Below are 17,140 nucleotides of genomic sequence, written 5' to 3' on the forward strand. Positions count from 1 at the left end.
CTACATTTTAAAGTATCCTATCTTTTCTATATCCATTTTTGTTACAGTTCCTTTATCTATACATCCTATCCTCCCAAAATATTTGAATTTAGCTTATAGCATCTACAGAGTATTTTAAGGCAGACAAGTTAATAATAACAAAATTATAATTGTAATTTATTAAGTGCCTACTATGTGCCAGCCACCACACAAAGCACTAAATTAGATTATTTCTAATCTTTATTAGATTAACCTGCAAAGAGACTAATAGTTAATATTAGAACTACTAATATTACTAGTATTAAGATCAATTACATTGATTTTAGAAAACTGAAGCAAAAAAAAAGATTAAGCAGCTTGAATAAGGAATATAAAGTTGGTAAGAAATGAAGCTAGGATTCAAATTCAGACTCGAAACCAATGCCACAGTTTCTTAATGTTTTTCCTAACTTAAAAAATATCAGGTTTTTTCCAGTACTCAAAATTTTCATTGATCCTTATTCCCAACTTATATATACATAATATATTTGTAATATATAATAAATATCAAAAATTTTAAATTATTCTCAAAACAACAACCTGTAACAGTCATAACAAACTCAGCCCACAACAGTGGAAACAGTATGTTTCTACAAAATGACAACTATTTTCATTACACACCTAATCTCTCTAGACTGTTTTTTGAGTATATGTGAGCATGAGAGTATATACAACATGCATATACACACATAGAAACATAGTTTTAGTTAAATCATGTCAGATCAATTTTCTAAAACCTGATTTTCTCACTTAATATATGATTTTTAAAAAAATATATAAACCTATTTCACCAATTTTATTAATTGAAAGATATTCCATTATCAGAGGGGTACATGAAATAATTATTTTTAAATTTTTCATTTGTATGAAACTAATAACATGCTGTTAGAAAAAATGAGACTAAAGAATGATAGAAGTAAATCTAATATTTGAATTCCTCAAAAAGTCTTTGAAAAAGACCCTAAAATATTTTCACAATTTATTTTCTTGAAAAATACATACCTCATGACTTCATTTTAAAAATTATTACTCATTTTTAGATTAAAGCCCTTTTTCAAAATCAATACAGATTCTTTATACACTTAACCATTCATTAGCTCAGTCATACAAAGAAATTCATAAAGTATCTCATATATTTCAGTCTGAAATACTGATACACTCTTCTCATTGTTCCATTGCCAAGAATATCATTAAAAATCATCTAAACCCTGGGAGGTAACTGGATAGGTATGTGTGACTAATTGGCCAAGAACAATATAATCACTAACCAATCTAGCCCCTCCCAAACCTCAAATATCTGAGTCCATGTTTGGGACAAGAAATTCATAATAAAAATGAGAAAAAAAGTAAAATCAAGGGAGGTGCAATTTGAACTCTAAACACAAAAACTAATCAACTTGAAAGTTAAAACATTTAATAGCTATTGGATAACAAGGTTTTTAATGCAAACACACCAATGTGAAATCTATCTTAAATTACTTAAAGTTCTATCATAAAGTCACCTTTTAACTTATGAATCAAATACATTATCTAACAATGCAGGCACACATTAATACTATAAACCAGTAAGTTATTTTTTAAAAGTGAAATCAGGGAAGGGGAGGAGGCCGGGGGGTGGGGGTGACTGGGTGGCGGGCACTGAGAGGGACACTTGACGGGATGAGGACTGGGTGTTATTCTGTATGTTGGCAAATTGAACACCAATAAAAAATAAATTTATTATCAAAAATAAATAAATAAAATAAAATAAAACTGAAATCAGTAATCAACTCAATAGTACCCTTGTATTTTAACTGCTAACTTTTTTTTTTAAAGATTTTACTTATTTATTCATGAGAGACAGAGAGAGAGGCAGAGACATAGGCAGAGGGAGAAGCAGATGACCTGCAGGGAGCCAGATTCAGAACTAGATTCCAGGACTGTGGGATCAACCTGAGCCAAAGGCAGACACTCAAACTCTGAGCCACTGAGGTGCCCCAACTGCCAACTCTTTAATTGCTTTTGAGATACATAAATAAATTTTATTTGTTAAACCAAACATTCCTCTAACAAAATTAATTTATTAAAATCATCCAATACTTGATCTATATTTAAGGTCCACTATGGTCAATAAACAGTTATACATCAACAGATTATCTTAAGAACAATATGCATAGTATCAGGCTTGCAATCCCTGCCACTTAATTCACAATCCTCTTCAGCAAGTATTTGAAAACAATTTTAATTGGCTTATAAAAACATTACTAGCATATGTTTCAAGAGCAAATGACCTGTTCATAGGCAGTTTGCCAAAGACCTCTACAAGAGATCACTGCTGTCCCTTTCTTATCCTTTTGCTCTACTCTCCCTGTATGTAGAGGCATTGTCATTGATCTCGTTAACTCCTGGTTCCCTTCTCTTTCAAAGCATCTGGCACTCCTGTCAGCAACGGGACCAAAAATAAACATAACGCCCAGGGCCAACTTCATGGGTAAGCAGTCGCATAGCGCTGCCCTCAGAAGGATCCTATGCTTGGTTAATGCCCTCCATTAAGTCATGGACTTAAATCTCTTCAAAATTGTTTCTAACAAAAAGCTATGAAATATTATTTTGCACTGGACCCTGTAAATTAGCCAGTTCTAATATTAACTCCTGTCTAATAAAACAAATTGGTGCTACCAAGGAGAAAGAAAAAATATAAAAAAATCTCTTTCCAAAGGATAAGTAGTGACCTACAGGTAGAGAAAACAGAAGACCTGACTGACCAAGCAAATACATTATGCTGGAGTGTGAAACAATTAGGGCTAAACTGAAAGGGAAGTGATGATATGGGATGAAGAGAGAGAAAAGAGAGGGAAGTGGGAACATAACCAACACTATTTAAAATACACTTATATGGTAAAATGTATTCCAATTTAATATTAGATAATTAAAAAATAACTTTCTGAATTACAAAATATTCATAAAAGTATTTTGATTATGCATTGGAACAATTATGCAATTAAGGAAAATGCTAGGCAAATGTAGTTTAACAAATACGCGGTGAGAGGCATTGCACCATACTCTGACTTACCAAGAATAAAATAGTAGTAACCTAATACTAAGTTATTTCACAATATATGTTAGGAAAAACCCTGAAAAATTAGATGTGGACAGGCATGAAGCCACCTTACTGGAACAAGGGAATCCTGCTGTTGTGATTCCAACTGGGTATATTCCAACAGATTCAGACTGGTTGCAAGTTAACAAACTCCTAGAAAGCCAGGTTTGTTCAAGAGCCACTAAAGTCTGAATAAAAATAAATGGTGTGATTTCCAAGGATAGATAGAGTAATAAAACTTCTGGAGTCATCCATAATAGAATTTAAATATCAGGAAAAGCTTTAGAATCAAAATAATTTGTTAGGGGTTTATTTGCCATTTATTTACATAACTGCTTTTTTAATGAAATAATTCATATTCTAGTATCTTTCACTAAAAATCTCTATCAATAAATTGATTAGACAACTGTTCAGATCTGTTAAGTGGTTTGGTATCACTGTTCTTTCCTCATGAAAAAAATTCCAGTGAAGAGCAATTTTGTTAGAAAAAAGATTTTCCAATTCTAGTATAAATGAGTTATCATCCTATGGCTGTGTACCAATATTTTATATGTTTACATAATCTTAATTATATCAATGTTGTAAGAGAGACTCATCATATACCACATTTTAATTGTATTTAATGTCAAATGGCAAATCTTAATAGCCAATATCCTGAGCAGACATACAAGTTTATTTGAATGGTTTATAAAATTGATTAAAAGTTATTTCATGCCATTCACATATTACTCTTATTTCACGTTACCTGTTTTTCTATGTTGCGAAGAAGCAGTGTAGGGCTACTTGGTGACATTTCAAAATCTTGTTCTGGTAAAGGATCTTGACTTTCTTGGGGAACCTGGAGATTCCCTGTAGTATTTAATGAAGCTTCTTGGTCAGCAAATTGTATTTGTTTTTTCAAAATGTCTTTTGGAAGTTGACAGTCTTCTAGGATCACTATCTCCTAGGCAAACAGCAATTAAAGAGTTGAAATGAAAACAAATTGACTGCTAAATCAACTTCAACATTACAATGCACTTGAAACTATGCTTCTTCTTATCACCTGGAAATCAGAAAGTACACTTGAAAGTAGAGTCTAACTGTAAAAAATTGGCTGATTTAAAATGTGTAGCTAAAACAACATGTATTTCTGATGGGTTAGGCTTGTAAATATTGTCATAAATTATATATATGCAGTTATTTTTCTTCTTATTGGCTTAGTTATTAGTAGTAAAAGCATGACACATTTAAAATAAAGGCTTATATGCAGAATATGAACATTTCACATGGAAATTGGGAACACTTCCTCATGTAATCTTCAGGTATTTTGGTCACTAGCATTTCCATTTGAGTACTCCCAGTTTCATAAATTAAAATACCAAACTTACAAACATCCAAACAACATTCTGACTTCAAACTATCTTTTCAGAGCACTCTAAGGAGTTCCAACTCTGTTGCTGCCAGCCAGCAACCATGGGCAGGACTGTACTATTGAGAAAAAGTATTCTCTAGGCCAAACTGTTGCTTACAAGGTAGATGAGTTATGGGGGATTTTCTCAAATATAAGTAACTAGAGGAAACAGTAGAGATCTAGTTGCTTTGTCCTCCCAGTGTACCATTCATTCACACACACTTATAACTAGCTTGCTAAATATGCTTCCATATTCCTAGATTCTTCACTCCAACTGTTCTCACTCTTAGGCCCCTCAATGACAATGAAGACAGAAGAGAAAGGAGGAAAAAGAATGCACAGATACAATCTTAACAGTTTCTAATCACTTCTTACAGTAAAACTTTTTCCCTCCCTGTTCCTTCTACCACTTCCCCCCTGCAAAGAATAATATGTATGATCACATAATGTATAATGTATGTACGTGTGTGTGCAGATATGGTTATTTTGCAAAATGCCAATAAGGTCCTAATAGGCTAATTGGAAAGGTATTAAATGCCTATGTGGCTAAAATAGTATAATTCTTGTAATGAAAAACAGATTAAAACATTAATATGTGTATAGTATTTCAAAATAGAACAAATTAAAAAACTGGTATGGACCAGCTTATATTATATATAAGTGCTATTAGGATGGAAACTGCCTTTAAATTATAAAATTATAGACGAACAGTTTTAACTTACACTAAAATTTGGAGAATATATCACTTTAGCATGAACATATTAGGTATTGTATCAAACATATTTTATTATTTTACAATAATATATTATCACTGCTGTGTGGTAAAAGTAACAAATAATTTATTATTGTTGTTATTATTTTTAACTTATAATTCTAACAATGCTAATAACTTTTACAAAAAAGAGATCTAATTGTTGATCCCATCTCAATGACTATTTTCCTAGAATGCACAAATATGGCTGTCAAGAAATCTGAAGAAATATATATTTTTTTAAAATTTTTGTTTCACTTGATATTTTAAAAGTTAAAGTAGACTTGGGGCGCCTGGGTATTGCAGTTGGTTAGGCATCCGGCTCTTGGTTTCAGGTCAGCTCATGATCTAGTCAGGTCAGGTAGGGTCATAGGATCTAGTCCCATGTCAGGCTCTCTGCTCAGCGTGGAATCTGCTTGAGATTCTTTCTTCCTCTTCCCCTCCTGTGCTCTCTCTCAAATAAATAAATATATTTTTAAGAAGTATATTTGAAAAAAAAAAAGAAGTATATTTGATATAGTATCATTAATCTCAAAAGCTCTTGAAAGTATCTGAAATATCCATTCAAAATTTGTACAAGTGTCTCACTAGATTTTTCACAAGTATCTGCTTGTAAAATAAGTACAAGTTCATCATATCAATTTAGCTGTAATTCCCTTTGGTTTGATTACAGTTTATTTTATGGGCCAGGCTGTGAATTAGCCTGGTTTTATAACCTTATTAATAATGTTGTATATATGGAAGAACTGATTCTGAATTTCTAAAGGTCAATTTTCAAACCTTTAAAATACTATCTTTTTAGAAGTAGAGAGCCTGCTACAGTTAGTTCAATGAAAAGTAATATTTTAAAAATTCGACCAGGAAGACATTCATAATCAAGTCCATAATCTATTTCTCCTTAAATTGTTACCCTAGACAAAGCTCTCACAAATGGCCAAGAATAGAGTAAAAAGGAGAAAAGATTAAATACTTTAAAGACATTACAGAGATAGTTTCAGTTCTTAAAAATCAGGAAAAGTATATATGTATGTTGGGTCACCATGATGTACACTTAAACATCTTAAAATTTTGTCAGTCATAGCTGAATAAAGCTGAATTAAAAAAAAAAAAAAACCTCAGGAAAAGAACAGTCTAATCATAGATAAAACAAGGTAAACAACAAAGACATAAACATTTTTTTAGTAAGATGAACTGCAATAACTGAGAAAAATGAAAACACTACCATAAGATGAAAGCAAGTCAACTGCTCCAGAGAAGACAACTATTCCTGATAATAGCACTATAGAGCTCCTTACCCCACTCCCAGGGTCCTCATAGAGAAGATACAGCATAAAAAAATAAACAATTGCCTCAGCAACATCTTCAGTATTTATATAAAGTCACCAAAGCTAATTTTTTAAATTAATTGAAAAATTTTAAAGGCACAAAATTACAATTTAAAATGTAGAAGATTTTATCACCAGATAACAAAAGAAACCTAAAAGAGAAACCATTTAATATAAGATAGCCAGCTTCTCAACTAAAAACACCCCTATTTTAGTACTTTTCTGAAAGTGATAAGAGGTTATTGTTTTAGTAAAAGCTTAAGCAAACAAAAGGAGAAACATGGAAGTTGTAATGTGTTGACAAACTGTTGGAAGAACAAGGAAGGAATGCCGCTAATATTGAATTTCTTTTCTGTAAAAATTTTAACGTAAGTTAGACCACCCCAATATGTCAAAGAAGGGGGAAATGACAGCTTAATGACCCAAAACATGTAGATCTACTAGTAAATCCACTCAGTGTTTCTTTTTTTTTTTTAAGGATGTTATTTATTCATTCATGAGAGACACAGAGAGAGAGGCAGAGACACAGGCAGAGGAAGAAGCAGGCTTGAGCCTGATGCAGCACTCCATCCATGACCCTGGGATCCCTCTCTGAGCTGAGGGCAGAGGCTCTGAGCCATCCAGGCATCTCTCTGCTTAGTGTTTCCTGACCAGCGTTACCAAGTAGCACTTACTTAAACACGATATTAATAAAAAAACACCACTCAACCTCTTTCTCTTACCTGTATCTCTTATTTACCTGAAAAGGATTTTTTTAAACTTTCAAAATAAATTAAATAGAAAATTCATTCAAGATAACATATGGTAACATATGGTTACATATGTCTCAGTTTAATTACAGTAACTCAAGAAACTAGAAGAGCAAAGAAAGTGCTATTTTCTCTATTTAGTATAATAGTTCAACTAAACTGCACATAAATAAGCAATTAAACATCTTGATTAATTCCCAAGAAATGTAAGGAGAAACTACTAAAATAAGTTATTAAAATGACTTAATGACATTTTCCATAGAGTAAATATAATGTGATTCTTAAGAAAACAGAGGGCCAGATACATATCTATCCTGAACCAATAAAAATGTAAAGTCATATAAATTATTACTGGGAAGTTAGATTTCTTTCCTAAAAATAATTTAGCCCCCTAGATGTTACATGAACTTTTAAAAATGCTTAAACAAGTATACAGCACTGTTTATAACACGCAAGTCATAAAATATGAACTTTCTCAAGTCATAAAATATGAAACAGACTGTGCAGATTCAAGTATAAAACTTAATCATCAATTTAGCTAGGAATCCACTTCTTTAGAAATTTCCAAATTATTTAAACTTGACTTGTTCTGAGACTTCTGTTTACTACAAAAATGCTTGTGATATATCCTTTAAAGTAAATAATCAGAGAGGAGAAATTATCTGATGATTCTGAAAGAATTGGGAAATCACTACAACTGAAGGCTTCAGTGAAGACAGAGTTAAAATGAGAAACACTACTTTCATTAGGAAATTATTCTTGAACATAGTTTCCTCAAATCCAACAGATAGAACAGGTAATAAGCCTCAGGTTTTATGTCTATCCTTCTATTCACCTTCCTATAGACATCATCAACCAACTTCTACAATTCATTCCTTCCTATTTCCTCTCCCATCCTTACACAACTCATACTTTCTACTCCTTTGAATATCGCTCTATTTTGTCATTCCAAAAACATATTATGTTGTTTCATGTTTTCAAACCGTCAAGGAATGCCCTCTTCCAGTTCTACTGGTTCATCAAGCAAACTATTATTTATCTTCCAAAATCATACTAAGGTATCACCTCTTTACTGTTTTCTCTGACCAGTTAATCCCTAAAAAAAGAGTTAATGTATTCCCTCTATGCCACTCCTATATCTTATTAAAAACATGTATCATTGTACCTATTACCTTAAATCACAATTATCCATATGATCTATCTCCCCTATCAGAATATAAACTTATGATTGTACCTAAAACTTACTTATCTTTACTTATGTGCAGTCCCTAGGTAATGTTGGGCTAACCACATGGATGACTGTATGGTTAAAAACTCTGATTCGTTTCCTTCTCAGCTTTTTCTTTTCAGACCAATCACCATCAACCTTAGAATATTATCTCCATTATGTCCATAGATTCATGATGTAGAATACAGTTTTCCATAAAAACGTTACAAAAACATATTTAGTAATATTTAAATTAAATAGTATTTCATGGGATTGTTATGAGAACTCTTTATATTATTGCTTCAATGGGAAAATATACTTTGAGTTCCAAGCAAACAGCTCATAATTTGGGGGAAACAGTGTGTCTTTAAGCTGGGAAAATCCCATGTTACATTTCTCCTGGTTGACATTAAAACAACATCTACTTGTGTAATCATTTGCTTATACATTTCTAAAAATGTAAGAACTCTGTGAGTTTAAGCACATATTTCTCCAACAACTATGGGAAAGGAAAAATGGGTGAAGGAAAGGAGGAGGGAAGGCAGAAAATAAGACAGGAAGAAGAAGTAAATGAATTTTATTTAAAAATTGCTAAATATAATAACTTTAACTCCCATTTCTACTGAAATAACTCCAAATCTCTATCCTCTTATAAACCTACCTTCTCCAATAAAACCTACCTTCTCCAATAACTCTTATTTTCAACTCTTTAGAGAACACCTCAATATGAGCATCTGACAGATAGAATTTTTTTTTTTGACAGAATTTTTAAGTCAATGTATGAGAAAGTTTATTTCTATCATCTGTCTTATGAAACAAGCACTTTTTTTCCCTTCTATAGAAACAGGTCAATAACTAGGAGGGGAGATAATAGTGATGATTACACAACTATATATTTGTCAAAATTCAGTGAATTACAAAAAATGTGTCTTCTGAGAACAAGATAAACAAAATAAAGATAAACCCATAACTAAATATCTATTAGCAAAAAAACTGTACAACATCAAATAAACAAAAAAAATTTGTTTTTAAGTTATCAGATAGAAAAGACAAAGTACCTACAAAGGAAAAAGAATTCCACTGACAGACTGCTCAGCAGTATCAAAGAAAACAGTGAAATAGGATCTTTAAAAGGCAAAATAACCATCAAATTAGATTTAATATTGACCTAAAGTATCACTGACGAGTGAGAGTTAAATAAAGGTATTTGAGACATAAATTACTAAAAAATATATTTCAGCAAAATGTAAACCAAGAAAGAAAAAGTAGTGTAGAAGAGACAACAAACTTCCCAGTATCCACTTTCCTCTTTTTTTTTTTTTTTTAACTCAGAACTCCACTCCTACTGGAGTTTTATCTATAAATACAACTTCTTATCTTAAAACTGTATTATTCACCTTCCCTCCTATATATCTAGCTGCAGACATGTGCCTAAATTTGGGCCGATGAATGTGACACAAAGTAGTACAACTTCCAAGTCGTCTCTCACTTAAGACAAACTATGCTGCACTTCTAACTTCCCAAGGTCCAGAATAACAGATGACTACAACACTGTTTAACAGTGCAGTCAACCCTAGTCATTACCCTAGAGTATAAGAGAGCAGCAAAAGAGGAAAAAAAAAAACAAGTTGCTCCACCAGCCAGTATTCACTTCCTCACTTTTGAAGTGTTATATACCTTTATAAAGCTGCAATATTTGGCAGTTTCCTTGTTATAGCAGCTTACCCTGTAAACTAACTTTATAGATAGAGCACAAAAGAATCGAAAGCATATTTTTAATAAAATTAGTTAGAAATATAATTACTGACTGCAAAAAAAAGCAACTAGACTGTAGTTGATATATTCAATGAGTATTTAGAAAGTATTAAAATTCATGTTGTAAGTAAAAAGAATATAAAAATACTGAGTACTTTTTATTGTTAGGATTACTTTTAGTTAAGAAATATATAAAAAATTAAATAAATAAATAAATAAATAAATAAATAAATAAATAAATAAAAGAAATATATTAAAAATTAGGAGTAATGACAAAGAATAATGAATAGCTTCTAGGGATCCCTGGGTGGCGCAGCGGTTTAGCGCCTGCCTTTGGCCCAGGGCGCAATCCTGGAGACCCAGGATCGAATCCCACGTCGGGCTCCCGGTGCATGGAGCCTGCTTCTCCCTCTGCCTATGTCTCTGCCTCTCTCTCTCTGTGACTATCATAAATAAATAAAAATTAAAAAAAAAAAATGAATAGCTTCTAAACCAGCAGAGGAAACAGAAAAGAACAAAGCAAATTCTACCAATTCAATGAGAGGTAAAAAAAACAAGACATAAATACAAAGAGAGGAGAATAAGGGCAAATAAAGAATAAAAACTGATCAGAGTTGATTTTTGAATCTAGCAATTCAGTTTATAAAAAGAAATACCTAAAATAATAAAAAATTTGTATCTATGAAACAGCATTACTTCAAAAAGAAAGAAGCAAAAACTAACAGAATTACCATAAGAAACTGAAAAATTCATAATGATAGGGGAAATTTTAACAAATCTATACCATAAATGGAATGATCAAGAAGTATAAATAAAAATATATACCATAAATGGAATGATCAAGAAGTATAAACAAAAATATAGCAGATATATACAATGAAGTCAGTAAGTTTAATAAAGAATTCTATATTGAACACATAAAGAATATGCATTTTTTCTGTTATATATACTAAAATAATGAAAAGATAAGCTACAAAATGAGAGATCTGTAATATTTATAACTGATCAAGAACAGTCTCCAAAATTTAAAGGGAATTCACAAACATCTCCACCAACCATTGCCCTCTTCCCCACATTCCACCAAAAAGAGTGAATACAAAAGGTAAATTAATTCTTAGACAAAAAACACCTGATGGTCAATTACACTGAGGCCCAATTCTCAATACTAAGGAACAATTAAATTAAAACAGAAATAAGATTTCATACTCATTACACTGGAAAAATGAAAAGGTCAAAAATTACAAAACATTGGCAAGGATGTGGAGAAACAGGAGCTCTCATGCACTGCCAATGGCAATATTAATTATCCAATCACATCAGTAAGTATGGGACAGCGGAAGATAGTTGGGCCTAAGATCCAGCACTTCCATTTTTCAGCATATACCAAGAACTCTCCATAGTTCACAAAAAAACAAAAAAGACAGTCATTACAGTATTGTGTTTACTAGATAAAAATAAATAATACATATGTCTATCCATAGAAAATAGGAAAAAAGATAAACATTCCATCGTATTACAATTCCATCTCATTCATATAATTAAGTAACATATAGGACCTATAAATTTATTCTGAACAAAAAGAAGGAAGTCACAGAAGAGTTTGTAGCATATATGTCATCAACGTAGACTGTAAAAATCATGGAAAAATAAATACCAGTTGTAGACACATATATCTATGTGCCAATAGTATAAAAACATACATAAAAAATAAATATCAAAACATGCTGGAATCAAAGTAGTGACTACAGCAACAAGGGGAAAGAAAATGAGATCAGGAAGGACTATATAAGTACCTCAACGGTACAGGTAATGCTTTATGACACTAAAAACTAAACCCAAGTAGTAAAAATTTAACATTTAATGAATTTGGAGGTCCATTATATTGCTTTCTAGAGATTTTTTTGTGTTTATAATTTTCTTAAAACAAAACAAAACCTCTAAGGAGATTCAATAAAATATATTCAGAATTTTCCACACATGTGAAAATAAATGCCAAAAAAGTAGCAGTTTATAAAAGTGTATCTAATTTCTATTAATTGGAATCCAATGAAGAAGCTGTGAACTGCTCAAATATGATAAAATTATCATGATAAATACAAAGACATTACAATGATAGCTTCAACTAATAGCAACTGATATATCAAAAATGTTAATATTTTAACTACATTGTTATAAAGCCTTGTAACAATTACTTTGTGTGGAGAGATGAGAAACTAAAACAGTAATAATTATTTTTAAACATAAGAATATAGACAATACCTTGGATGCACGAATCTGCCTGTGAACATCCGTGAGTTGTTGGATTTTGTATTCTAGCTCTGAAATTTGGGCTTGAAGCCATGTCCATCGGCTGCCAACTCTCGCTCTGTCTACAAGCCACTTCCATTCAGTACTACAGTTACTGTGAATAAGACAAACACTGTTAGTCAAAGAACAAAAGTAATCAAGTTTTCACAGACTACTTAATAAATTCCTTGAATCCTGCCATATAATCCCGAATTCCTTTATAAAACATCTAATTACATGAAAGAAGAATCAGAAATCAACTTCTTATCAAAGAAAAAGACTTAACTTCCTTATCTTTCTATCCCATAAACAGGTGTTTTTATTATTATATATCTAGTAATAAGATAACTTCTTCTGCTACTTAACATTTTATTAGTAGGAACAAGGGCTGAAATAGGAATGGGCCAAGAAAAGAAAGGAAACAGGAATGATAATACTAACACCACGTATAAACTGTTACATGAAGCTCTTATATGTAAGCAGAAGTACCGGATAGGTCATTTGAGAACTATGCTAGATCTAAATCTATGTAACAAACCAGAATACTCAATTTCATTATATGCAATTTTCATTTGTTAAAACAGTAGTCACTGTTACCTAATTACCTGAAATCAGTTTAAATATACTGTCACAAAGTGTCAGCTTGTTAAAACCTGATTCCCAGGATTCATAGCCCAAAGATAACAAAATATTTAAAGACTTTCCGTCATATTTGAAAATAACGGTTGAACCCTAGCTCCTCTATCTTTTGGCAGTGGCACTGCTCTAATCCATACTTTGTGAGATTATAAATTAATTACTTTGTGAAAATATTCTAACCACTCCAACTAGAAAACAATTATTTGGAATTAATTAAGACCTTCAGATTGCAAAGGAAAATGTGACAGAAATTGAAGGTATAAATTAAAACAAATAAATACTTAATGGTAGAACACAAACTTTATGAAAAACTCGTCTAGGGGTGCCAGTTGGTTAAGCATCTGCCTTTGGCTCAGATCATGATCCCGGGGTCCTGGGACTGAGCCCTGCATCAGGCTCCCTGCTCAGAGGGGAGTCTGCTTCTCCCTCTGTCCCTTACCCTGCTCATACACATGCCCTCTCTCTCTCTCTATCTCTCTCAAATAAATAAAATCTGTAAAAAAAAAAAAAAAAAAGAAAGAAAGAAAGAAAAGAAACTTGTCTAAAAATTACATTTACTGCCAAAACCATAAGAGTGAATCCTAATGTAAAGTATGGACTTTAAGTGATAATGATTTGTCAGTGTAGGTTCACAGACTGTTACAAATGCACTACTCTGGCATGCAGTATATTGATAGTGGGGAGGGGGGTCTATCAGTCTATGGACAGGAGTTACATGGGAACTCTGCATTTTCTGCTGAATTTTGCTATGAACCTAAAACTGTTCTAAAAAAAAAAGTTTAGGGATCCCTGGGTGGCGCAGCGGTTTGGCGCCTGCCTTTGGCCCAGGGCGCGATCCTGGAGACCCGGGATCGAATCCCACATCGGGCCCCCGGTGCATGGAGCCTGCTTCTCCCTCGGCCTGTGTCTCTGCCTCTCTCTCTCTCTCTCTCTGTGACTATCATAAATAAATAAAAATTGAAAAAAAAAATAAAAAATAAAATAAATAAAATAAATAAATAAATAAAAAAGTTTATTAATTTTACACATTTAACCATAATTGAAAGTCTCCTATACAAATTTTAGCCAGAGAAAACATTTATTCTAAAAGATCATTTGCTGGGTTGCCTGGCTGGTTTGGTTGGTAAAGCATGTGACTCTTGATCTTGGGGTTGTGAGTTTAAGCCCCATGATGGACATGGAGATTACTTAAAAATAAAATCTTTAAAAATATTAAATAAATAAAAATAAAATAAATAAAAGATCATTTGTTGTGATGAGCACTGGGTATTGTGTTGAATCACTAAACTACACACCTGAAACGAATAATACACTGTATGTTAACTAACTGGAATTTAAATAAAACCTTACAAAAATAAAAGATCAGTTGTTGTCAGAGAAACAGAATACAATTATAACTTTACTGTATAGACTTTATTCATTTAACAGGATTTTACATTAAATCAATATCCCTCAGGGCTACTTTTGTTAAGATTTTAATTGTACATAATATGATTGAGGAGACCTTCATATAAGTTAGGAATTCTCTTGTTATTATTTATTCAGTTTGTAGTCATTACCATGCTTCTGTAAATTTGACACACTTTTTTGACACACATAATTGTGAAAATAATAAAAGAGAATGCCTATTCAAAATCATATTTAAGTGGAGGAGCACCTGGCTGGCTCAGTCAGAAAAGCATGCAACTCTTGATCTCGGGCTGTGAGTTCAAGCTCCATGCTACATGTTGAGGATTACTTAAATAAATAAATAAACTTAAAAAAAATTAGTTCTTCCTTTTTGTGGCCATTGTTGAAGAGCCAGTAGTCAAAATGAAGTTCAATTCCTTTGTGACCTCTGACCAGAACAAGAACTATAAAAAGTGTTTCAATGCACCCTCCCACATTTGCAGGAAAATTACCTCTTTCCCTCTTTCCAAACAGCTGAGACAGAAGTACAATATTTGATCCATGCCCATCTGAAGGGATGAAGTACAGGTTGTATAAGGACACTACAAAGGTCAGCATATTGGCAAAGTAGTCCAGGTTTACAGGAAGAAATATATCATTTACACTGAATGAGTACAGCAAGAAAAGGCAAACAGCACAACTGTCCATGTAGGCATTCACCCTAGCAAGGTGGTTATCACTAGGCTAAAACTGGACAAAGACTGCAAAAAGATCCTTGAACGTAAAGCCAAATTTCATGAAGCAGGAAAGGAAAAGGGCAAATCAAAGAACCATCGAGAAGATGCAAGAATAAAGTAATCTTATAGATAACTTTAAATCAAAACTGTTAAGGGGCACCTGGGTGATTCTGTTGGCTAAGTCTGCCTTCTGCTCAGGTCATGATCTTGGGGTCCTAGGATCAAAAACCACACTGGCTTTTATGTAAGCCACAGTAAACCGTTTGCTGTGTTAAACCACTGAGATTAGAAGGTTAATTTTTTACTCTAGAGTCTAATCTGACTAAAACACTGAATAAAAAATGAAAATGGCATGAACTAAGAAGGGAGTGTAAGATAAAGAAGAGATGAAGAAAAAAATAAAAATAAAAATAAAAAAAGAAGAGATGTGAAGATAAGAGGGTGGATTCAAGAATCACTTTAAAGCTGAAATGTGATCTCTTGTAGAAGTATGGTATGGGAATACACATGGGGAAATCAAAGATGATCCTAAACATTCTTCCATTAAATTTTATTCCAGTTGAAAAATTTCCCTATAACATGCAATTTTGCTTGATTGCCAAACTCATGATTACCTAAAGAAGAAAAAAATTACGGAGCTCATCTTATTGTACTTCTGGTAAAAACATTCTGATAGTGAAACTAGTTATAAAAATTATTTTCAGGGCAGCCCTGGTGGCTCAGTGGTTTGGCACCGCCTTCAGCCCAGGGTGCGATTCTGGGGACCGGGGATCGAGTCCCATGTCAGGCTCCCTGCGTGGAGCCTACTTCTCCCTCTGCCTGTGTCTCTGCCTCTCCCTCTCTGTGTGTCTCTCATGAGTAAATAAATAAAATCTTTAAAAAAAATTATTTTCATGTCCATACAGTACATTTAATTATACTACCACAGGAAAAAATAGTAACATCAGATTAAATTTAAAGTAAACAATTCTAGGGCTTTGTAATATGTGAAATGAATTCTCTGTACCTTATCCTGTATTTTAACAGACTGAATAAAATCTGTTTGCTATGCTTAAAAATGGCAAACAAGCTTTACCACCAAAAATGCTCTCTTGTTTGAAAACGTTTTTCTAAAAAATAATTAGGGTTTTAAACATGTTACAGATACACAGATGGCTATATCACTCAAAGGAGATTAACACTTGTATCTCAAAATCAAAACATGTCTCACATAATCAACTTATATAACCAATGATTTAATGGCTTATAAAACTTAGAAGGTAACTGGTGAGAACATAGCTAATGCGTACTGAGCGTGTCTAGTCTTCCAATTAGCATGTAAGCCTGGCCTGCCAGACCACTGAGAATATTGACTTCCTGCATCTCCCTGGATTGTGCTGAACAAATCACAGACCACCACAAGCTGATCATAAGATGGGGCTTCTGATTTCAGTGAAAATAAAGGTTCTGTGAGTGGAGACCACCTAACCAGTGAGACTAGTCAGTCCTCAGAAAGGCAGCAGATTCCATCAGTCCCCATCCTTGCCCATTTGCAGTCATCACCTAACTTGTTGAATAAAATAAGTACAAGCTATTTAGACCAAGTAGTTTTAAGTACAACTTCTCTTGATATTAACCTCTGGTCGACACCATAACCTACATCCCTGCTTTGATCCTGAAGTGTAGTTCCCAGAATAAGATAGAGCTTGCTTGCTTTTTTTTTTTTTTTTTTTAAGATTTTATTTATTTATTCATGAGATACAGAGAGAAAGAGGCAGAGACACAGGCAGAGGAAGAAGCAGGCTCCATGCAGGGAGCCCGATGTGGGACTTGATT

General features: G+C 32.7%; 1 protein-coding gene, 1 long non-coding RNA gene and 1 pseudogene across 17 annotated transcripts in view; 2 read left to right on the plus strand and 1 right to left on the minus strand.

The window, feature by feature from the left end:
- KANSL1L (KAT8 regulatory NSL complex subunit 1 like) overlaps positions 1–17,140 on the minus strand; it is a 130,841-nt gene that overhangs the window by 76,883 nt on the left and 36,818 nt on the right. For all 11 annotated transcript variants that reach the window (XR_005385321.1, XM_038585635.1, XM_038585634.1 and 8 more), the window contains 2 exons: positions 12,534–12,675; positions 3,843–4,040 (listed from right to left, as the gene is read on the minus strand). Coding sequence is in view for 10 of the 11 variants with exons in the window: in XM_038585635.1 (XP_038441563.1) it covers positions 3,843–4,040; positions 12,534–12,675 (340 nt within the window). In the remaining variant the exon portion in view is untranslated. The remainder of the gene's footprint in view (positions 1–3,842; positions 4,041–12,533; positions 12,676–17,140) is intronic.
- LOC102152600 overlaps positions 1–17,140 on the plus strand; it is an 86,930-nt gene that overhangs the window by 63,430 nt on the left and 6,360 nt on the right. Inside the window, exon 6 of one of the 6 annotated variants that reach the window (XR_005385329.1) lies at positions 7,042–7,255. The exons of the other annotated variants lie outside the window; for them this stretch is intronic. This is a non-coding gene — a long non-coding RNA (uncharacterized LOC102152600). Of the gene's footprint in view, positions 1–7,041; positions 7,256–17,140 lie in introns of those variants that run through there. 6 annotated transcript variants of the gene reach the window in all.
- On the plus strand, positions 14,947–15,570 carry LOC100684577 (annotated as a pseudogene).

This window comes from Canis lupus, chromosome 37 (genome assembly GCF_011100685.1).
Source record: "Canis lupus familiaris isolate Mischka breed German Shepherd chromosome 37, alternate assembly UU_Cfam_GSD_1.0, whole genome shotgun sequence".
In the NCBI taxonomy this organism is placed as follows: domain Eukaryota; kingdom Metazoa; phylum Chordata; class Mammalia; order Carnivora; family Canidae; genus Canis; species Canis lupus.